At 29.7% G+C, this 21,896-nt stretch overlaps 1 protein-coding gene across 1 annotated transcript; it reads left to right on the top strand.

The window, feature by feature from the left end:
* The first annotated feature begins 1,914 nt into the window (after nucleotides 1–1,914).
* Nucleotides 1,915–16,910, top strand: LOC108692213. The gene is given in 12 exon segments (XM_018200388.1): nucleotides 1,915–1,977; nucleotides 2,070–2,520; nucleotides 3,017–3,299; nucleotides 3,471–3,570; nucleotides 6,939–7,049; nucleotides 7,399–7,554; nucleotides 13,205–13,658; nucleotides 13,942–14,248; nucleotides 14,702–14,801; nucleotides 16,308–16,427; nucleotides 16,555–16,710; nucleotides 16,860–16,910. Coding segments are annotated over 12 exon segments (2,352 nt in total).
* Nucleotides 16,911–21,896: the final 4,986 nt, after the last annotated feature.

The raw sequence follows: 21,896 nt of genomic DNA, 5'->3' as shown, positions 1-21,896 counted from the left end.
TATATATATATAAATGTGTGCGCGCGCGCGCGTGTGTGTGTGTGTGTGTGTGTGTGTGCGCGCGCGCATATATATTCATGTATCTACCGAATGTCATTTTAAATGACGATCTCAAGAATATCTCTTAAAAAGTGCATTTTAGAAAAAAATATTTCAGATGATAGTGGAACGGTTTTGAAGGAGATGTATTTTGGTCATGTCGTTTTTTTTCTAGATAGAGTTTATAATGATTGACTGATCTCAATACTTTATAACCTAATACCTTTATATATAGAATAATTAGAGGAATAATATTGTATACAAAAATCGTATAATTTTATTTTTTTTAAATGAAGATGATTTTCACTTTTTGCTTCTAGAAAAAAACATGATCAAAATATGTTCTTTTCGAAACCATTTCACTGAAACACAACTTCATCTGAAACATTTTTCTTTAAAATGCTGTTTAAAAGATGTTTTTGAGTCGTTTAAACTGGGGCACCTGGTATATACATAAATACAAGTGCACACGCGCTTGTGTCAATAATATATAAATGAAAACCCAATTTTATAAGAATGAACTTTTCAAACGCAAAAAATTATAAGTCATAGAAGGTTGGTCCAATAGGGACATTTGTGCAGAAGGATGAGAACTACATATCCAAAATTTAGTCAATTTGACCAAAAAGCCAATTTTCACAAAGTTGAGGGAGGTTTTTAAATCAAAAAACTTGTGATTAAAATTAAAACTAAGTACTTATATAATATATTATATAATACATTAATAAACATAAAATTTAAAAAAGTAGTTTAAAAAGTGTTTAAGTAATTAAACAATTTTTTAAATGTATTCTGTACTTACCAAATTGATTGTGATAAAAACCTTTTCTCATTAAAAGCTCTCATTAATCGTCTGGAAATAAGACAGTCGAGTTTGTCTGACACTTTATCACACTCTCCTTGTGCGCTATATCATATTTCCTTGAATAAGAACGATACATATTCTTATCGTGAGTAAAGTTGAACAGTATACATAATGCAAACAAATTTTCAAGAAAAAGAAGATATTTAAAAGATATAACCAATTAGCTCATTCGAGTAATGCAACTTTAGCGTGATGGCTGTGTTATGTACTTGGCGAAAGACGCTACTGTGTCTACTGAGTCTCGTTATCCTGATGCTTAAACGGTTGTAAATTTACTGATAGCACAAATCTCTCTTTTTATCACCGTTTTTAAACGACTTTTGTTTAATATAAGAGCTAGTCATTTTAAAACATTTTCAAATTTATCTGTTTATTTATATGTCTCGCATTTTTTGTTGTTATTCATTTTTAAGAATATTTAATAATTAATTTATTCGATTTAAATAATTTATTTTATTTATATATATTATAATATGTCATCAAATAAAATAAGTCTAGTCTGAAATAAGTATTGTTCACACATACACATGCACATATAACATTAAATTCAGTAAGTACTAGCTAGTTGCACACTGAACACTATATTTTTCTAACATTTAGACGTCGTGCAATTCTTACTACGAATGAGAACGACACAATATACAAGCGAGAACGATACTTTCTTTATTTTTATTTTCTTGTATGTTCAGAAAGCAACATCTGGCAAATAGCTGCAGAAAGGAAATGATATTATTGCATGTCGAAACAGTCAAGGAACTTCTGTAACACGGGAAATAAGAAAACGAGCTCGAGGAGAACTGTAATTATGGTGTGTCTGCGATATTTTTGGCGAAATTCTTATACTTTCCATATTCGATGTCGTATGTGAAAGAGGCAACGAAAAAAAATATATGCGCAACTGGCTCGTTAATCTTGCAAGAAAATTGATGTTATCCATTTATTTTGCATGATCGGCATGCCTCAGCATTTCTCAGCATTTGACTAGAAAAGTTTACCTCGAAGCTAGTACAATGTATCTATTGCCAGTCTGGTGTATACCTTCGACTTGCATCGAAGTCCAAAAAGTCATGCAGGTATGAAAGTTAACAACAATGAAGAATATCCTGTCATCATCTCTGAAGAAACAAACTGTAAATTCCTAAATGACGATTTCTTTCATTTTTAGTCCGAAGCTGATCTCACTGAAGCATTAAACTTAGTAATTTGGAACAAACGAATCTTGTCTTTTTTGGGCTTATGGCCACTCAAGCCAAATCAATTTCTATTCATATTTTTTATCATATACATGATAATTTATTGTATCATGGGAGCAGGCCATTTGATTAAGAATGTTGATCAGCCGGAAGTCGTCATAGCAAATTTAACAGATAACATATTGTTTGGAATGATATTGGGAAAAATGTTCATATGCAAACGCAGCTGCGAGATAATGATCGAGTTTCTGAAAAGCATCGAAATCGATTTCACGACAAGAATGTACGACAATGTCCAGGAGAAAAAGGCGTATCTATATTATAACAAAATCGCACTGCTTTTCGTAAAGATATCGACAAGTATGGCAGGATTAGCAGCCACGATGTATTATTTGAGGACATTTTTCGAAAATTGGAGCGCGAGTAAGTACGACCATTATATATTTTTACGCGTAAGACTTAAAGCTATATTTCATGATAATGGTTTAAAAAGCATTATCTATCGTTCATTATCTATTGTATCCTCGAGTCATTATTTGCTATTCCAAAGTGGAATGTACTATGCAGACATGTTGTGTTCCAACTCAATACTTTTAGATATCGAGATGCTATAAGTAATAAAAATTTAATTTTTATTTGAAATAATTGAGTAATACAGCACTGTCGTTTATTTTAATAAAATCGTATTTTGTGATGTTACAACTTTTATTTTGAATATTTAAATATTTTTAATTTTATTTATACGCTGCAAAAGGCTATAAAAGGCTATAAACTAATTTATAGAAAAAGATAAAATTACTTGCAATTGGTTTCTTTTTGGGTCAGTCTGATCGACGATTACGATTATATTCCAATTAGGCTATGGTTGGATAAATATAATAAAGACGATGGAAAATTAAATATAACGTGATGTATATAGTTGTATCCGGTAATTTTTCGTATAAATTACCGTACCCGGTTCATCCCTTCTTTGAGATCAAGGACACTCCTACGTACATATGCATGTGCGTGTATCTGGCGCTAGGTATAGCGATTATAGTATGCGGTTATGCTGGACCAGATGCTTTTGTACTCAGCATGACTCTTCATGTTTGCGGTCAGTTTGCCGTTTTATCATGCAAAGTCAACCATTTGTTAAAAGATAATGAGAATTATCGTCGCCATATTAGTAACATTGTGTTGAGACATTACCATTTAATAAGGTGAATTCATATTTAATTTATTACACGTAATAATAAAATTTTAACATAATAGTAATTTTAATTATAATGCGTTTGCATAGGTGTATGTTACTCCTTATATAGATTATGTCAAACTATTATAGTTTGACATTAGGAATAATACGATATTTTAACAATGCATTATAATTCCAGATTAGCAGAGATCTTAGAGAGCAATTTCAACATAATATGCCTACAGCAAACTCTGGGCACTTTATTGTTGCTCTGTTTTACAGTATATCATACAATTTTGGTGAGCTTTATGATTTGAAGGTTGGAAGATTATTCACTTTACAATTTGCTTCTCCTATTTAAAAAAAATATTGATGCTAATAAATAAAACATTTTATCAATATTTTATAATTAGAAATAATGTTAAATTTTTAAAAAATTTGGTGCTTATTTTTCTTTCAAATTTATTATAGTTTTTATCAATTAACTCTGCACTAATTATATAAAAAATTATGGATTCTTATGAAAAGCGTTTGTTTTTATGTATATGTTGCAGTCACAGACTTCTATAACTATGTAGAGGTGCCTTTCGAATTACGCATGATGTATCATTTGTCTCTATTGTTAATTAATTAATGAAGAAAGATAAAATGATACATCATGCGCTCCGTGCGTAACTCGGAATGCATCTTAGACTACTAATTCAATATGACAGGAAAGAAATAATCTTGATTCCGAGTTTTTCTTATTTCAGTTTACATATGCCATATGATTATGCATGCGTCTTATCTTGTATCGCGTGAATTTATATGAAATCACTAATGTTAATTATCTGTGTGATTTATACAGGGTGTCCCAAAATAATCGCCAAATATTTCATGGGCAGGTAGAGCAGGCTAAATTAAATCAAAAAGTTCTTTTCTAGTTTGTAATTTTCGTAATAGTTAACAAGTTATTAATTATTAAAAATTGTAGAAAATTGGTCTTCAATAATTTTTTATTCAAATACTATTAATTGAATTATTGAATATTAAATAGACTGTCGATTTTATCTCCAAGTTTGAAGCGCTGAACAGCGTCATATTTGTGTTCATTCACTCTCACATATAGAGTTTCCCAAAATAATCACCAAATATTTCATGAGCAGGATTAGAGCGGACTAAACTGAGTCGGAAAGTCCTCTACCATTTTGCAATTTTTGCAATAGTTAACAAGATATTAATTATTAAAAATTGTCGCAAATTAGTTTTTAATAATTTTTTATTCAGTCTACTTACTATCAAAACTTTACAGAAAAACTGCAAGAGATAAAAATTATTTATTTTCTTTTCATAAAGTTCTGAGAATTTTTTCAGAATTTTTTCAGAATTTTTTATGCTAAAAAGTTATAAAAAATTCTGAAAAAATTCTTAGAGCTCTATGAAAAGAAAATAAACAAGTTTTTTTCTTGCAGTTTTTCTGTAAAGTTGATAGTAAGTAGACTGAGTAAAAAATTATTAAAGACTAATTTGCGACAATTTTTAATAATTAATATTTTAATTAACTATTGCGAAAATTGTAAAATGGTAGAGAACTTTCCGACTCAATTTAGTCCGCTCTATCTGTTTATGAAATATTTGGCGATTATTTTGGGAAAACCTATATACCAAGTATGTAAATATGAAATATGAATTTATCAATAGATGGCCATAGCTGTCAATGTAGTTGCCGTCAGACGGCGCCATTGACGCCAATTCCTTGTTCTGACATCTGACAAAGATTTTCAACTCACAATACAAGTTTCATACAACAGTATAATTTGTAATAGCGTTGAACATGTCGAATTTTGTGCCTGGGAACTACGATTTGCGGACAGCATTGAATTTTTGTTACCATTTGAAGAAAACTGCTGCAGAATCGCATCGAATACTTGTCGAAGCTTACGGTGAGCATGCTCTTGGTAAATCACAGTGCTTTGAGTGATTTAAAAAATTCAAAAGTGGCGATTTTGACATGAGAAACGAAGAACGTGGAAAACTACCGAAAAAGTTTGAAGACAGCGAATTGCAAGCATTGTTGGATGAGGATGACGCTCAAACTCAACAACAACTCGCGGATCAATTGAATGTGACATGAGAAGCCTTCTCCATACGTGAAATCCATGGGAAAGATCCAGAAGATGGGAAAATGGGTTCCACATGAACTGAATGAAAGACAGCAGGAAAATCGAAAAACCACTTGCGAAATGCTGCTCGCCAGATACAAAAGAAAGTCATTTCTCCATCGAATTGTGACTGGCGATGAAAAGTGGATATATTTTGAGAATCCTAAGCGTAAAAAATTATGGATAACTCCAGGCGAACCATCGACATCGACTGCAAGGCCAAATTGCTATGGACGGAAGACAATGTTCTGTGTTTGGTGGGATCAGAAAGGTGTGATCTATTATGAGCTGCTAAAACCTGGCGAAACCGTTAATACTGAATGCTACCGACAACAAATGATCAATTTGAATCAAGCTTTGTGTAAAAAACGACCATAAATCACAAAGTGCTTTGCTTCATGATAATGCACCATCAGACACAGTAAAATTGGTCAAGGAAACGATTGATTTGGTTGGGAAATACTTTCGCATGCGGCTTACTCATCAGACTTGGCTCCGTCCGATTACCACTTATTTGCATCGATGGGACACGCACTTGCTCAGCAGCGCTTTACTTCTTACGAAGATGTACGAAAATGGCTAGATGACTGGTTTGACTCAAAAGAGCAACAATTTTTTTGGCGTGGCATCCACAAATTGTCAAACAGATGGAAAAAATGTATAGCTACCGATGGGCAATACTTCGAATAAAATATTTTTTATCATTTTCATAATAACAATAAACGTGTATTTTCTATAAAAAAATTCCGGTTTCATATTTACATACCTGGTATGTGAGAGTGAGTGAACATAAATATGGCGCTGCTCAGCGCTTCAAATATGGAGAAAATCGACAGTCTATTTCTAGAAGTCTGTGATTGTAGCTTTTATAATGTGATAAATAAAAAATGTAAATGGATAATTTCACTAATTCCGCATAGCAAGCTGTCGTTATTTTGACATCGATAGTCATTTTAAATTATTCACATGTAACCTACATTTAAGATGTAATAATGATATCGTCTTTTTGATCAAATAACTTAATGACGTCATTTATTTATTATGTCTTTACAATGTCATACTTAATAACATCGAAATAGCCAATTGTCGACATACAACGTATGTCGTTTATTCCGTTAATAACATGAAAATAATGATGAATATTTTTTATGTCAGTTTATGAATGTTCAGAAACCATATAGTCATAAGAATAACTAATTAATGACGTCAAATTGACGATACCGTCAATAACACGAAAAAATGATGTATTTTTTACATCGACATATGACATTATGTACTTGACAAATCACGTCATTTTTACGATGTTGGATCATTTTAAACGTCATATTTGTCATAAGAGTGAAGAATAACTAATTAATGATGACTAATGAATGTTAAATAGACGACATCTTGGATAACTTATAATTATAGTGCAGAATTCTTTAAAATTTGAGCATATTAAATAATATACATGCACAATATTTTTTATAAATTAATTGTTCATATTGATATCCAATTAATGAACGATTAACGAAACCATATTTCAGACATCGGCATATGGCGATGAAACTACTCTCCTAGCTTTTGCATTATATGTAGCTTGCGTAATTAGTACAATTCTTGCTTATTGCTATATAGGAGAATGCCTCATCATTGAGGTAATTACAAAAAATAGGATAATTAATTTATCTATCTGGATATAAAAAATGTGATTAATCAATACTTCAAAATATTTGCAAATTTGTCCATTTTAATCTTATATATTTTGAAATTACTTAATTAGAGTACTAATTACTTGAATTATATGCTAAAAATCTTAAAAATAAATTAATTATAAATTATTTCCTAGAAAACACAAATTAGACAAAGAGTCTAAATTTGGGACATACAGCATATATATAAGACGTCTTAAAGTAACTTACAAATCATTTTATGTCCTGATTTTGGATTTCGTGTAATTTGAATTGCCTTTGTAAAGTATATATTAACATTGCTTGTTTTATTCAGAGCACAACATTACGTGAAGCATTTTACAATTCCGATTGGTACAATAATCCTCCATCAACATCAAAGCTAATCAATATTTGCATGGTTCGATCTGAGAAACCATTAATGTTGACTGCTGGTAAATTCTGCGTATTATCATTGAATACATTTACGAGTGTAAGTCAATGAATTATATATATTTTTAAGGAGATCCTAAAGCCTCTTATTTTACCACGTATAATTAAATAAGCACGTATAATTTTTGTATAAGAAATACTTTTTTTCTCTTTCACCGATTTGAAAATCCTTTTCCAGGATTAAAGTATACGCATTAATACGTGTCTGGAAAATGGAGTCTGTCGAGAACAATAAAAAATTTCAAAATTGATATATTTTTTATCATTTCTTAGTGTAACATCTCAGCTGTCAAGTCGTAACAATATTTACTTGATATGAAAGCTTTGCAACATGTATGTACAAAAGTGGTTTCCAGATATAATTTACACGAACAAACAGTGTTGAGTTCTTAGAATTAGACTTAGACGCTTTATCACGATGAATTTGTTATACGAAAACACATGTGTATCATAAATTGCATGAGATATTGCTGTGATAGTATAAAAAGCATATCGATGTGCGGCGCGCGGCGCGACCTGTAGTGATTTCGTCGGAATTAAAACTTTGCTTTAGGATCCCCTTAAATTGTTTATTTTTCATCGTTTTATTAATGAATATACTTCTTAGAGTATATTTTATTTACAGATTGTAAAAACATCGATGGCGTATGTATCTGTGTTACGTGAGTTTATATAAAAGTATTTTATATAAACTTAGTTTAAAGTATTTTATCAAAATTTGTCTACAAAATAAAAATATAAGATTATATTAACAATTAGATTTATATTAATTATAATTATATATAATAACTTATATTAACTATGTTATAATTTATAAACTTCTTAATACTACTTATCCATACCTATATTGTTTTAAAAACAAACAAATATTCGTTGAAATTCATAATATTGATATTTGAAATTTATACATAATGCTTACATTACATACTGATAATCATATTTGAAATTTAGATTAAGAAATCTATCTTTTTCATTATAACAGAATTTTAATTATATAAAATAAAAAACAGTAAAAGCAGTAATAATAAAGAAGAAATCCCGGAAAAAATTTTTTATGTGTATGAATATACAATATATAAATATATATAAACATATATAACACTCATAAATATTCATAAACATATATAATTATATATGTGAAATATATCCATACATGTTCATATATCCTTCTTTCTTTCGTAAAATTACTTTTTAATATAATAGAAATAATAATAATAGTAATGTGAAAACATAAAAAATAATTAAAGAGATAATTTTCGCATTATTTTAGAAAAAAACAAGTTTGGAAAAATATAAAAAAATTGCTCATAACATAATTATGCTCATAACATATAATTTGATATATAATTATACATAAATAATTTTTTACATTTCTTCAAACTTGATTTTTTCTAAAACAAATAATGCGAAAGTTATCTTTAATTATTGTTAACGTTTTCACATTACTATTATTTCTATTATATTAAAAAGTAATTTTAAAAGAAAAAAGAATGTATGAACATGCATGGACACATTTCATATATAATTATACATGTTTATGAATGTTTATGTATGTTTATGTATGTATATGTATTTTATGTATATTTATATATATTCATGCATGAAAAATTTTTTACCGGGTGTTACAAAAATAAATATCATATTTATATGATGGATTAGATGTATTTCCAAATGTATGTGGATATGCAGATTTAACAAAAATTTTAATAAACCAGCTAACGCTAAATATTCATAGAACGTTCGAATCGTATGTGTGCCGAATATTCCGGTAAAAAAATTGTCAGAGTCACACAGAATATACAAATGTCGATGAAATGTTCAAAATATTATGAATATCCTTGTGTATAAAAAAAAAATCACGAAATCGCGAGCGAGTTAACAGTACATATCTTTGCTGACAGGGGGTCGTGGAGAATATTTACTTAACAAGAATCATCTAAGAGAGAATATAAAGAGCGCAGTATTTTGCTTGTAAGTCCCAAAATTGGGGCTCACAAGCAAAGATGAAAATGTGAAGTGTATTCTTTAAATACAAATTTTATTTAAAAACTAATTCAGAATTTTTGAAAAAATTGAAATTTTGCGGAACATATATGGAAGATTTTCGGAATATGTAACGATATATTATAAATCAATAGTAGAAAGATGTGAGCTATTCTCGTGGATGCAATCTAAAAGTAGTGAGGAACTGACAGCTAATCACATTTGAGCCATATTAAAAATATGGTTGATGACATATTCATTATGAGCGCTTGAATTAGTATTTGAAATTCATACGCTTAATATCCCACATCCCTTTCCAAATATATATTAAATACGTATCTATATTGCATTTACATTGCGTTTCATTTAATATAAATATAATATACGTATTAAATATGTAATTAATATGATATGAAATATCTAAATCAAAATATGTATTTAATACGTATGTAATATGTAACAGGTATATTGTGCATATCCAAATATTTTTTGCAAATTGTGCAAGTCAAAATACTTATATGATACGTAATTGTTATATGTACTACGTAATTGTTTATATTTAAATGTGTAAAAATCAAACACGTAATTGATACATATATAAGAGAATGTAATACGTCATAAGATAAAGTATTGTAGTAGCAAGTAAATATTTCCGCAATAAGTACTCTGGAATATTCTTGGAACATTTTTTGGGGATTTTAGGAAATTTTTTAAATATTTCAAAAATATTGTTAGGTGGGAAATCTCGATGAATAAAGAAAAAAATAATTAAATAATTTTCTTACCTCTTTGCACGACTTACGAAAATTTAAAAAGAATTACACAGTTATCTAAAATAAAGTATTTCTAAATGACTAATAGTATATTGAAAAAAATTTATTAAATCTCGAAACACTTTTTTTTTAACTACTAATCATTAGTAAACATTTATTTAAAATAAATAAATATTTATTTAGAATTATTCACATAAATATTTATTAAATATTAAAATTTAGTTTTTTTTTTGTATAGTCAGTATTTTTTCTTTAAATGCACATACAAATAGTACAATATGCCAAGATGCATTAGAGTTATAGTCTAAACTTTTTTCTATGGTAATTATTTAGAATAACTCCTCCTCCCTACCTTAAATCTTAATAAAAATATACTTATTCGTATTTTCACAAAACGAAAGAATCTGGCAAAAAAACGCGATGATCGGCTTCGAATTATTAAGCGAATTAATGGAATTATATAGCATTAAAGTGACTTTAGAGGTTAAGATATTTGTCATTCCGCCTTAATATAGCACTATGTATACGTTCTGCATTAATTACACACATTCACTGCTTTAAAAACACAAATTTACTGCTTTAAAAATACAAATTTATTGCTTTACAAATAAAAATTTATTGCTTTAAGCACACAAATTCTTTGCATTAACAATGAATTTGTGTTTTTAAAGTAGTAAATTTGTGTTTTTGATGAATTTTTAAAACAGTAAATTTGTATAATTAATACAGAATGTATATATAAAGCTATATCGAATCGAGATAGATATCTTAATCTCTCCGGCTCGTTTCAGACCGTATTCAGAATGCGCTTTTATCGATAAAAGTGCGCTTTTATCTCTGATAGTCTATAGTATGCGTAACGTAAATTATAGCATGTTAGCACGCTAACATCTCTGTAAGCGCATTCTGAATACGGGCCTCCAATTTTAACGCTTAATAACTCGATTCACTAACCGTCGTGTTTTTTCGCCAGATTCTTTTGAGTGAAAACACGTCGAATAAGTATATTTTTATTAAGAGATTTGAGATGGAAGTAAAGGAACACAAAACCAGTTAGTGAAATAGCGGACAACAAACCATTGACTAAACGAAGTAGAACATGTCATCTACAATTAATAGTAGTAGTAGAGGATGTAGTATTGTAGTAGGATTGCCATCTGTTCTCATTTCCCCGAATGTCCTCTTTATTTCGTCCTTTTTTTAAAACATCAAGAGATCTGGAAGGATTTTCCAAAGGTATCCATAATAATTATAAGTAATTACTTTGGAAAATCTTTTCGAACGTTCCCCGAATACTACCGAATAATAAAAAATCAGCATATAAAAAGCTGATGTCGTCCAGAGGATAGATATGATAACCTTAGACTATAGACATGGCGAGAGTAAGGTGGTTTTCCGATCCAGCCAGAAATGATTGATCGATCAACGTCAAATCGATGGTAATTCAACATTGATCGACGTTAATTCAATATTAATCGATCAATTATTTGTATCTGAGAATGTAATAGGACGTATAGTCTGTATGAATGTACGAAATGGTTGAAATCTATTGTTGAAATCTATAATTAAAATCGCATTGATCGATCAACTATTTTCGGGAAGAAAAATCAACTTACTCCCAACATGTCTACAGCCTCTACTGTTACTGTTCATTGTAGACGATGTTTAAAATTTGTTTACACTGTTATAAAACAGATATTCCATAACTATAGTTTTAACAAAATAATTAAATTGTATGACATTTCACGCGTCATCCTCTGCATGCAAAGCCTTACAATTAAGTTTTTTCAAGATTTTTTAATCAAATTTTTATAATATACAATTCTATATAATATGTATATACACAGGGTAATCTATTATAATCCAATTTTCTCCCGGACAATACTCGAAAAAATATTTCAAGTAAAACTTCTTATTCAAGAAGGACATTTTATAATGAATATATATTTCTTATAGCTGAAGATATCTTTGGAGTAAGTTTTTACTTGCAACATTTTCTTCGAATAACGAATAATTCGAAAGATAAGATTGAATAGAAAGATTATAATGAATCACTCTGTATATTGATGTGAATTATTAAAACTTCTTTGGCGTATTTATTTATCGATGTTGCGTGCTGTCATGAAGGAATATAAGAAAATTATTATTTAAGAACATACGCATAATTCACAATATTGAACAATTTTGTATAGTAGATAAAGTAAATAGAATGATTGTATAGTAGTAAAATAAATAAAATGATAAAATAAAAATAACTTATGGCTATTTTTCTAGAAATTTAAATTATATTTATAATTTAGATCTTCAATTTAGATTTATATTCGTAAAGCACATTTCTTTGTTTATACAAAATCGTTTTGAGTGTATTAAAATATCCGTATATTTAAATAATAATCTAAAATGCACAGATTCTTTTCATTTTTTATCATGACGGAAAAATTAGTGTTTCAAGATTGCAATTAGAGTTATACTGCACAATATTCGAAAAGCTGAACTTTTTGTACACGCAGTCTAAAACAAACTGACAACAACTTTTATTTGTAATCGTGCATCGCTGAAGAAACAACAAATCTGCATCGATGAAGAACCAATTATGTTCAATTTTACTTTGGATTAAAAGCACTGGGTTCAGTAACACACTTATATGCAATTTATACATTAATTTTGGGTGCAGTTATTATCTGTATCCCATAATCCGCGTGTTTCTATCCCAGATTCTATAGACAGTTCTAAGTACAAAAACAGAGATTACTTGGATTCTTACATTCGTATATTCGATACAATTTGATGCGAGCTCTCGAGGAAAGAACAACGTAACGCACGATGCAGGTGATGAGTTTTGCCGATTTTTTTACTGTTACAAAACGCCATGAAGAGTTATATGTTATTACATTACTTAACGATTAATTATAAAGACTTTAATATTTCTTTCAGGATCAAAAAGACTTAGATCGTGCGGCCAAGGTGTTATCTTGGAACAAATGGCTAATGTCAATGCTGGGTCTTTGGCCTTTTCAATCCAATGATCTTATTTTCTCGATTAGTTTTGTCTACTTCAGTTTTCTCTTGATTCTGGAGTATCTGAGCTTCTTCTTTTACATTAGTGATCTCGAACTCGTGATCATGAATTTGACAGAAAACGTGGCATTTTTACAGATATTTGTGCGAATGAGTACGTTAAGGTTATATAATGATGAAATTGGTGAAGTCATAACGGAGGCCATGAAAGATTTTGATGAGGCAAATTATAAAACTGCCGAGGAGATTAAGACATTCGTCACTTACTATGCTAAATCGAGGATCTTTTTTAAGCTGATGATGATATTTGTCATAATAACGGCTTTATCATACTATTTGACTCCAATTCTTATTATTCTCGGAAATGGAGGTGAGTTGCTTTTTTATATAACTTGATCCTGACGTATTTAGAAGAAATATGTGAAATATGTGAAACAAATAAAGTCTCGTTAACTGGCAGTTCCGCATTTTTATTATGACTTGATTTTACAGAACGAGTTTTTATATTTTATGATGAATGTTTTTTTTTATCTTCAAGTTTTCAAAATCTACGTATCTCCTTGAATTTGAAAAAAGTGTCAAAGGTAGAAATTTTATTAAAAAATGATTTTTTTAAATGTTAGTATTAACGTCAGAGTTGAACGTTTTCTCAGGACTACCCGAAATAGTGACCATCGAAAATGTGACTCAAATAATTTACCTATTACCTTATCGCTTTCATGTGTTCTACGCGATTGAAAATATACGTATGTACACGATTACATACGTCTGGCAAATGCCGTTTGCCTTCGTCAGTGCTTGTGGACAAAGCACTGCTGATTGTATTATGGTTACACTCGTCTATCACATTTGCGGTCAGATGTCGGTTCTTGCTTTGCGTATTAACAATATAAATACCGAAGTCTGTGATTGTGGGCCTGAGATGCGACATATGATGCTCATGCATGTATGATTATTACGGTGAGTTCATGCATATACATATACGCGGAAGCTTTAAAACATGTATTGTTAAAAGCTCTCCTTTAGTTTCACATTTCAGTTAAAATCAAATAGAGCTTTTTGTTTAAAATAAAGATTTTTGTTATAAGATAAATTCTATATTTTTTTCTATTCTTTATTGACAAGGGAAACACAACTAAGTGTCCTCCTCCAACTTTAATAAACGTTGTGTATGAAAGAATGTATATAATAAAAGTGTCTTTTATCTATATATTATTTATACATCTATATATTATTTTTATCTATATATTAATATATCCAAAACTTATTATACGTAAATTCGAAGGGAATATTTGATTATATTTTCTTGTTAGAACATTTACCTTAATAATTGAAATTTGAAATTTGAAATAAACTTTTGTCATTAGCAACTTTTATTAAATAATTGCATTTATATAATTTGGACTTTCACAGAATGGGAAAAATAATAGGAAAAGCATTTAGTGCTACATTATTGGCGCATCTTTTAGGAGCTACTTCTCTCGTAAGCATCCTCGGTTATCAAATGTTATCGGTAAGTCAATATTGTAATGATGATCACGTAATATCTGATACATTTACAAATTTGAAAACAATTATGATATAAGAAAATAACATAAATTTTTTTTAAATAAAAAAAAATTATATTAAAATAAAAAAATTGAATAGAATTGCAGAAAAGAGCAGCAACCGCCAATGAACTGAAACTTGATATATGTTATCAAGGTCATAACTCTGAGTGATCTTCAACAGGTTTTAACTATCGCTCATCATTCGTTAAAAAATTATTAAAAATTATTAAAAAGTTTGAAAAATTATATTTTTTGTTTATAAAACAGAAATTTTCTGTTTTGAGATATATTTTCCAATTTCTTACGCGAAACAACTCTTACTCCACGTCTCACCCTATTTAGGGGGCATGACTTTCCATGCAAAGCGACTCTAACTCCATTTCTCCCCTGCCAAGAGGCTCGCGACTTTTCATATAAAGCGAGTTCCACCCTATCTTGCTTCGTCTGGAAAGTCGATCGCATCTTGGCAGAGAAAAAAGTAGGGTGAGGGTCGCTTCGTGTCGAAAGTTATTACATAAACAAGGAAAGGATATAGAATAGTTTTTAATATTATACATATATAGCAGAAATAAAACGTTTTTTTTTAAACTTTTTTTGTTAATCATTTTTTAATAAATGAGTAACGGTTAAAACCTGTTGAAAGTCTTTCCGGATAATCTTGATAACATATGTCAAGGACATCGATTGCTCCTCTTTTCTGCAGTTTTATCAAAAATTATTTCTTTAATCGTGCAACAAAAAAACATTCTTTAAATCAAAGAAACCTTTCTCTGGATGCAGACAGTGCGTTCACTAAAGGCTACATAGAAGTTGTAGAGTGTTAAATAGTAAGAAATTGCCCAATCACATATATAATCATATTACATATGTCACAATCAATATATACAAATATAAGGAGAATACTCGATTAGGATTAATTAATTTCTTACAATTTGAGACCTTACGTTTGTCTGCGGCTTCTATGTTGAGCCTTAATACTTACAGGTGAACTATCTAAATGTAATCTGTAATTGACTATATTAAAACCTGTATCTCAGAAACTATTATTTAAAATTAAAATATAGAAATAACGTTTTTTTAATTTTACAAAAATTTTCTTGTTATAATATTTTAAGCAGAATTTTGAGGCATGTTCTGTATATAACATACGTTTGTGTGTATATGTAAAAATAAATTTGCACGTATCACAACTTTAATTAAAATAATATTTTTTTTAATTAAAATAATATTATGCAAAAGAAATTAGTTCTTAGCTTATTGATAACACTACTCTTAGTAAGATAATCTATTTAAAATTTTTACATATTTTTACATATATTTTTATGTTAAGTTAGAGCATTAAAAAACTTTATAAAAACGTATAAAAAATTATTTAAGAATTAAAAAAATATTATTGATTAAGTATTTTCATTATTTTGTTAATTACAATTTATTATTAATCATTTTAATTTTCAATTTTATGTAAGTAGAATCTTTCTAAGGGTGAAACAGGAGTGGTTCCACTTTTATTGAAATTCTTTTTATTCATATTCTTAGTCCTGCTTATACTTTATGCTCATTGTCTTGTCGGCGAAAACCTTTTGACAGAGGTAATGTTTTGTGGAAAATAAGATGGAAATTAAAAAAGAATTACATATATGCATATATAATAAAATTTGTTCGATATCTATGTATAATTTTTTAATGTTTTCTCGTAATGTAATAATTTTTTCACAGAGTTCTAAAGTGGGTGAAGCGTTTTATAATTGCCGTTGGTATGATATGTCAAAGAATAATGCGCGAATGCTAATATTATGCATGGCAAGATCGCAGAAACCGCTCTGCCTGATAGCTGGAAAATTTACCATGTTTTGTCTCAGCACTTTAACTGACGTAAGCAGTTACTGATGATTTATATACATTTACAAAATTTCTAAAGTAAAAAGATTTCGCTTAGTTTTAAACATTTAAATTAAATCGTCGCTGTTGATATAAAAACATGAAAAAAAAAACATGGTTCAAAAAATAAATTATTTTAACAGATTTTGAAAACATCCATGGGATATTTATCAGTATTACGTTCTCTCTTATAACATCATTGAAGAGCAATAATTTTTGGAAGCGTGTGCAAAGATAATTTATAAATTGAACATGCTCAAATAGAAATTAATGTATAATTTATAATAAAGAGTGAAAGGAGAGAAAGAGAAATAGTAAGTTATTGTTACCAAAACTATAAATTGTTTTTAATATTTTTGTATTTTATGTAATATTTTCATTTTTAATATTTTTTTTATATAGAAAATATATTCATTTTAAAATAAATTTTATACATAAAAATAAGTTCCTTATTTAAAATGTTGTTTGCTATTATATGTAAAACATTTTTTACATAAATTGCACAATTAATATTTAATTTTTTAAAATTGATTATAACTTTTAAAAAGTTCGTTTAATTTGGTATCATCTTACGTAATCTCAAACCATCTCTAATATATTTTTGTTGTTATTATTACTGTTACATATTTTAGCTAAATACGTTCAGAGAGTTATCATCCAAGATGATTTGCAATCAAGAAACTTTATTAACAAGTCGATCATAATTATCAAGTTATTTAAAATAAAATAATTAGCAAACATTAATAATTGGTTACATGAAACTTGACAAATAATCATAGAAATATTGTAAAGTTGCAAAGATTTTTTTATCACAATATGAATATTTTGCTGCACCGTGCCACTCTTACCTTTAAATACTGCAAATGCATATGTCGACGAGATATCTGCTACCGTGCGAATCCAGAAAGAGGAGATCGTCTAGCAGGTAAGTATTTTTATAGATCGTTTGCGCTAGGTTGATTTTGACAAGCTGGCCTTCGCTCAAATTTATTTCTCTTTCGTTCCCACAGTCGTAATAAAGATACGAAGTCTATGTCCGATTTTATTTGACAGACTCTGATCACTTTGTCGTAACATGACTTGTTTTTCGCTTGTATAAATAGAGTATTTTGCTTCACTGAAGATGTAAAGGAGATCCATATGCTGGCTGTCACTAATTCAATCATAAAAATTGATGACTTTATTTAATAAGGATAGTTCGTAGGCACAGACTACTCCTATTGATTACTCTTCTTGATCAACATTGCCTACGAAGCTTCCGGAAAAAAACTTTACTACAAGTATAATCATTCCGAAGATATTTTTGCAATTATCAGTGACCAACAATTATCAGTACTTTTGTGACTAAACCTATATTAATTTTCTTGTATTAAGTGGCTCAAATATATTTATATATTTTCAATAAATAAACTTTGATTTGTGATACAGGAGTCATTTAAAACAGATCACCTGAATAATTGATTTGTTTTTATAACAATAGAAGGAAAAGTGTCAAACAAAAGTTGCATGGTTTCAACGTATTTCATTATGTTATCTTTCTTCTAGGTGGAGGTACTAAAAGGATATAAAGATCATCTCCATTTTTTTAACCAAATTGTATGATTATATTTTTTTTTTACACAATATGGTTCCTCTAATTATTCCTCTAATTATTCTGCATATAAAAGTATTAAGATAATGATATCAAAAAACCAATAGTTTACGAGATATTTTATACTTCTACCACATGTTGGCATAAAATAATAAATATCTCGTAAATTATTAATTTTTTGATAATTGTACTTTAATATTTTATGAACAGAATAATGAGATAAATCAATTAGTGGACAGAAAAAATTTATAGTTGCTTAATATTCTTGAGACTTCCACGGATGCTTCCTATATAAAGATTATGCGTTCGCAGGTTTCTTCTGTGTCCAATCCAAGAATGGATACGGAAGAAAACGTGCGAAACGCATAATCTTTATAGAAAGCATCCGTGAAAGTCTCAAGAATATTATCAAATGTCTCTATGGGGAGAGTATTCTTGCTAAAGTAACATTTTCAGCAAACTTAGGTCTTGCCTAGCCAAAAAAACTATCAAATTTGGCATTCCTAAAAGCTACAGGGATAATAACATCATCCCAAAGTTCCTACAACTCAAGAATCACCTAGGCACTCATAAATCCAAAAACATCCTTCATAAAATCAGCCTCATCCTCATCAAAGAATTCACTTCATTAAGTCACAAATAGTCCAAACTTCTCATAAAACTTTTAAACTCCACCTATCCACCGCGTTGCGGCGATGATATTTGGCAAACCTTAGATCGTATTACATACGAACAAGCCATGAAGATCCACACACAACTCTCTGAAAAATAGAAACAGAAATATATAAACCTTGTTCCTTACAAAAATCCACAATTCTCTCTACTTAATGTCAAGAACTTATCCAACAAAGACCTGTCTCAAGACACTATATCTGTCATATCGCTTGCCAAAGGCCCTAACTTCGCAGTGACATCTAGAAAGATTCCAAAGGAAGATCCCGAATAGAGCCAACCGTCTACCAACTTCCATCAGAACAAGCAGATAATATTCGCAGATAGGTAAGTATCCTTTCCAAACCTCCTTCACCAAACATTACTAGACAAGAGCGATTAGTCTTCTAAGACCTGAACAGGAACATAGACATCATCCAGTACTTCCAGCCGACAAAGGCAACACGACAGTCATGAACACATCAGAATATAAGAAAAAGATAAAGAACCTTCTCTCGGACAAAGCATAATTTCTCGGAAAAAGCTTGACAAAGATCCAACTAATACAATCGCGCAGAACATTAAGATCCTGGTGGAAAAAAGCAATATTAAACATTCCCAGTAAAACCAAATCAACATTAAAATCTACATATCCTCTCCCACCAAGACTATACGGACTACCAGAAGTACACAAACCAAACAATCTCACTCAGACCCGATTGTTAACACATACACTCCCCGACAACTTATCCCGCTTCCTAGCACAAACACTACAATCCCTCACTGGAAAATTCGAATCACACATAACTAACTCGACGGACTTCATACAAAAGATCCAAAAAATCCGATTACGTCCCACAGATCTGCTTGTAAGTTTCAACGTGGAATCCCTTTTCATACAAGTCCCAATAAAAGACACATAATAAACATAATAAAGATCTCATGAAGTCCTCTCCAACCTCATCCCGCTAATAGAGCACTGCTTAACAATCGCTTACTTCTCTTACAACCAATTTTATGAACAAACTTCAGGAGCGGCAATGCGCTCTCCTGTTTCTCTTGTAATCGCCAGCATCTTCATGAAACATTTTGAGAAAGAAGCCCTCAGAAAAACACTCGAAAAACCATATTTGGTTCCGTAGACACATTCGTATGGATACACGGCAGAGCCGAACTCCGTAAATTCTTTATTTTCCTCAACAATTAAAATATCCACTTCACTATAGACATAGAGGAAAACGGAAAACTCTCCTTCCTAGATGTTGTCTTTAAGAAAGCTGACGGTACCTTAGGCCATCAAGTGTATAGAAAATCAACACACACAGATAAATACCTACATGCCGAATCACATCACCATCCAGCATAAAATCCAGTCTGCAATCAATTCACTTGTACATAGAGGTTTCACCATCTCTGACAAAGAACATCTACAGACAGAATTCAATCACTTAAAAACAGCCTTACAGAAAAACGGACACGACAAAAAAGATATAATTAAAATAATCAATAAACATGCAAACAAGACAACGGTCTCTGACACAATCAGACAAGAGGATCCTATCCACTCTTCCATATGTTAAAGGAACAATAGATCGGATTGGCAGGATAATATCTTTAAATTATCTTTAAACCAAAAAGATAGGATAAATCTTAAGAAATCCTAAAGATCAAAGACCTCCCCTCAGCTCCGCAAGAGTGTATAAAATATCTTGTTCCTGCGGGCAAGTATACATTGGAGAAACTAGGAGAATAGTCAACCTACGAATAAAAGAACACCAACGTGATATTAAAATACGTCACGCAATCAGAATACAACATCGAAACAGGACATCAAATACTATTTAACAAAAGGATCATAATAGCCAACATTATATCATATTTTCCAAGAAAATATAGAGAAGCCAGAAAATATAGAGATACAAAAATATCCTAACAATCTAAATAGAGATAATGGTTACAACATAAATAAAATATGGAAAACTATTCTCCCAATTAATGAGGATTGACCGATTTCTTCTACTTCTCTTCCCACCCCTCATCCACAATTCTCTTCTTTCCCTCTACCACTCCAACAAGTAGCGTAATATATAAAAGGGGAACGATCCAAAGGAACAGCTCAATATCAGGCTGCTCCTCGCCCTGATAAAATGAACTGCAAGGTTCACGAAATGTTGGCATTCCAAGAATAGATCTGGACACGGAAGAAACCCGCGAAACGCATAATCTTTTTATAGTTGCTTATATAAAAAATAATTTTGCATACATAATTTTTAAAGCATGCTTTCTGTTCACTAATTAATTCATCTCATTATTCTGTTGTCTTCTTGTCATCTCATTATTCTGAGAATTTTTTAATTTTTTGCTGAGATCAAAATTGAAAATTAATAGTCACATTCGAAAGAGAGAATATTTATGAACATTGACAAAAAATGAATCATATTCATATATTTATATAGATGCAGTAGAGGTTTAAAAGAAAGATAATATTTGGGACCTTAGCAAAATGTGTATCGAACCGCGTATGTATCTTCCCTTTTTCATATAAAAATATTAAAAATATGAAAAATAAAGTGATCCTACATTAATTTTATAAGTTAATTTTATAATTTTATTGCATAAAATTTTATAATTTTATTGATTCATTTAATATTAATAACATATTGATGTTGATAAAATTAAGCTCAATTGACACGTTTTTTTTATACGAAATAAACGAATCTGACAAAAAAGTATCTTGTGGACCGAATAATAATCGTTAAAGTTTATGATTATTTAGGTTAGGAAATCTGTCATCGATGGCATCACTGAAATATAATATTAGATATGGGAAAAAGTTCGTGGCGTTTTTTTAATGCATCTAATGGGAAAAACGCCACGAACTTTTTCCCACACCTAATATTATTGGAACGGGCGCAGCTCTATCCCAACTGTCTTTGTT

Source organism: Atta colombica, unplaced genomic scaffold (genome assembly GCF_001594045.1).
Source record: "Atta colombica isolate Treedump-2 unplaced genomic scaffold, Acol1.0 scaffold66, whole genome shotgun sequence".
NCBI lineage: Eukaryota > Metazoa > Arthropoda > Insecta > Hymenoptera > Formicidae > Atta > Atta colombica.
This window is presented reverse-complemented; position numbering and strand designations above follow the sequence as displayed.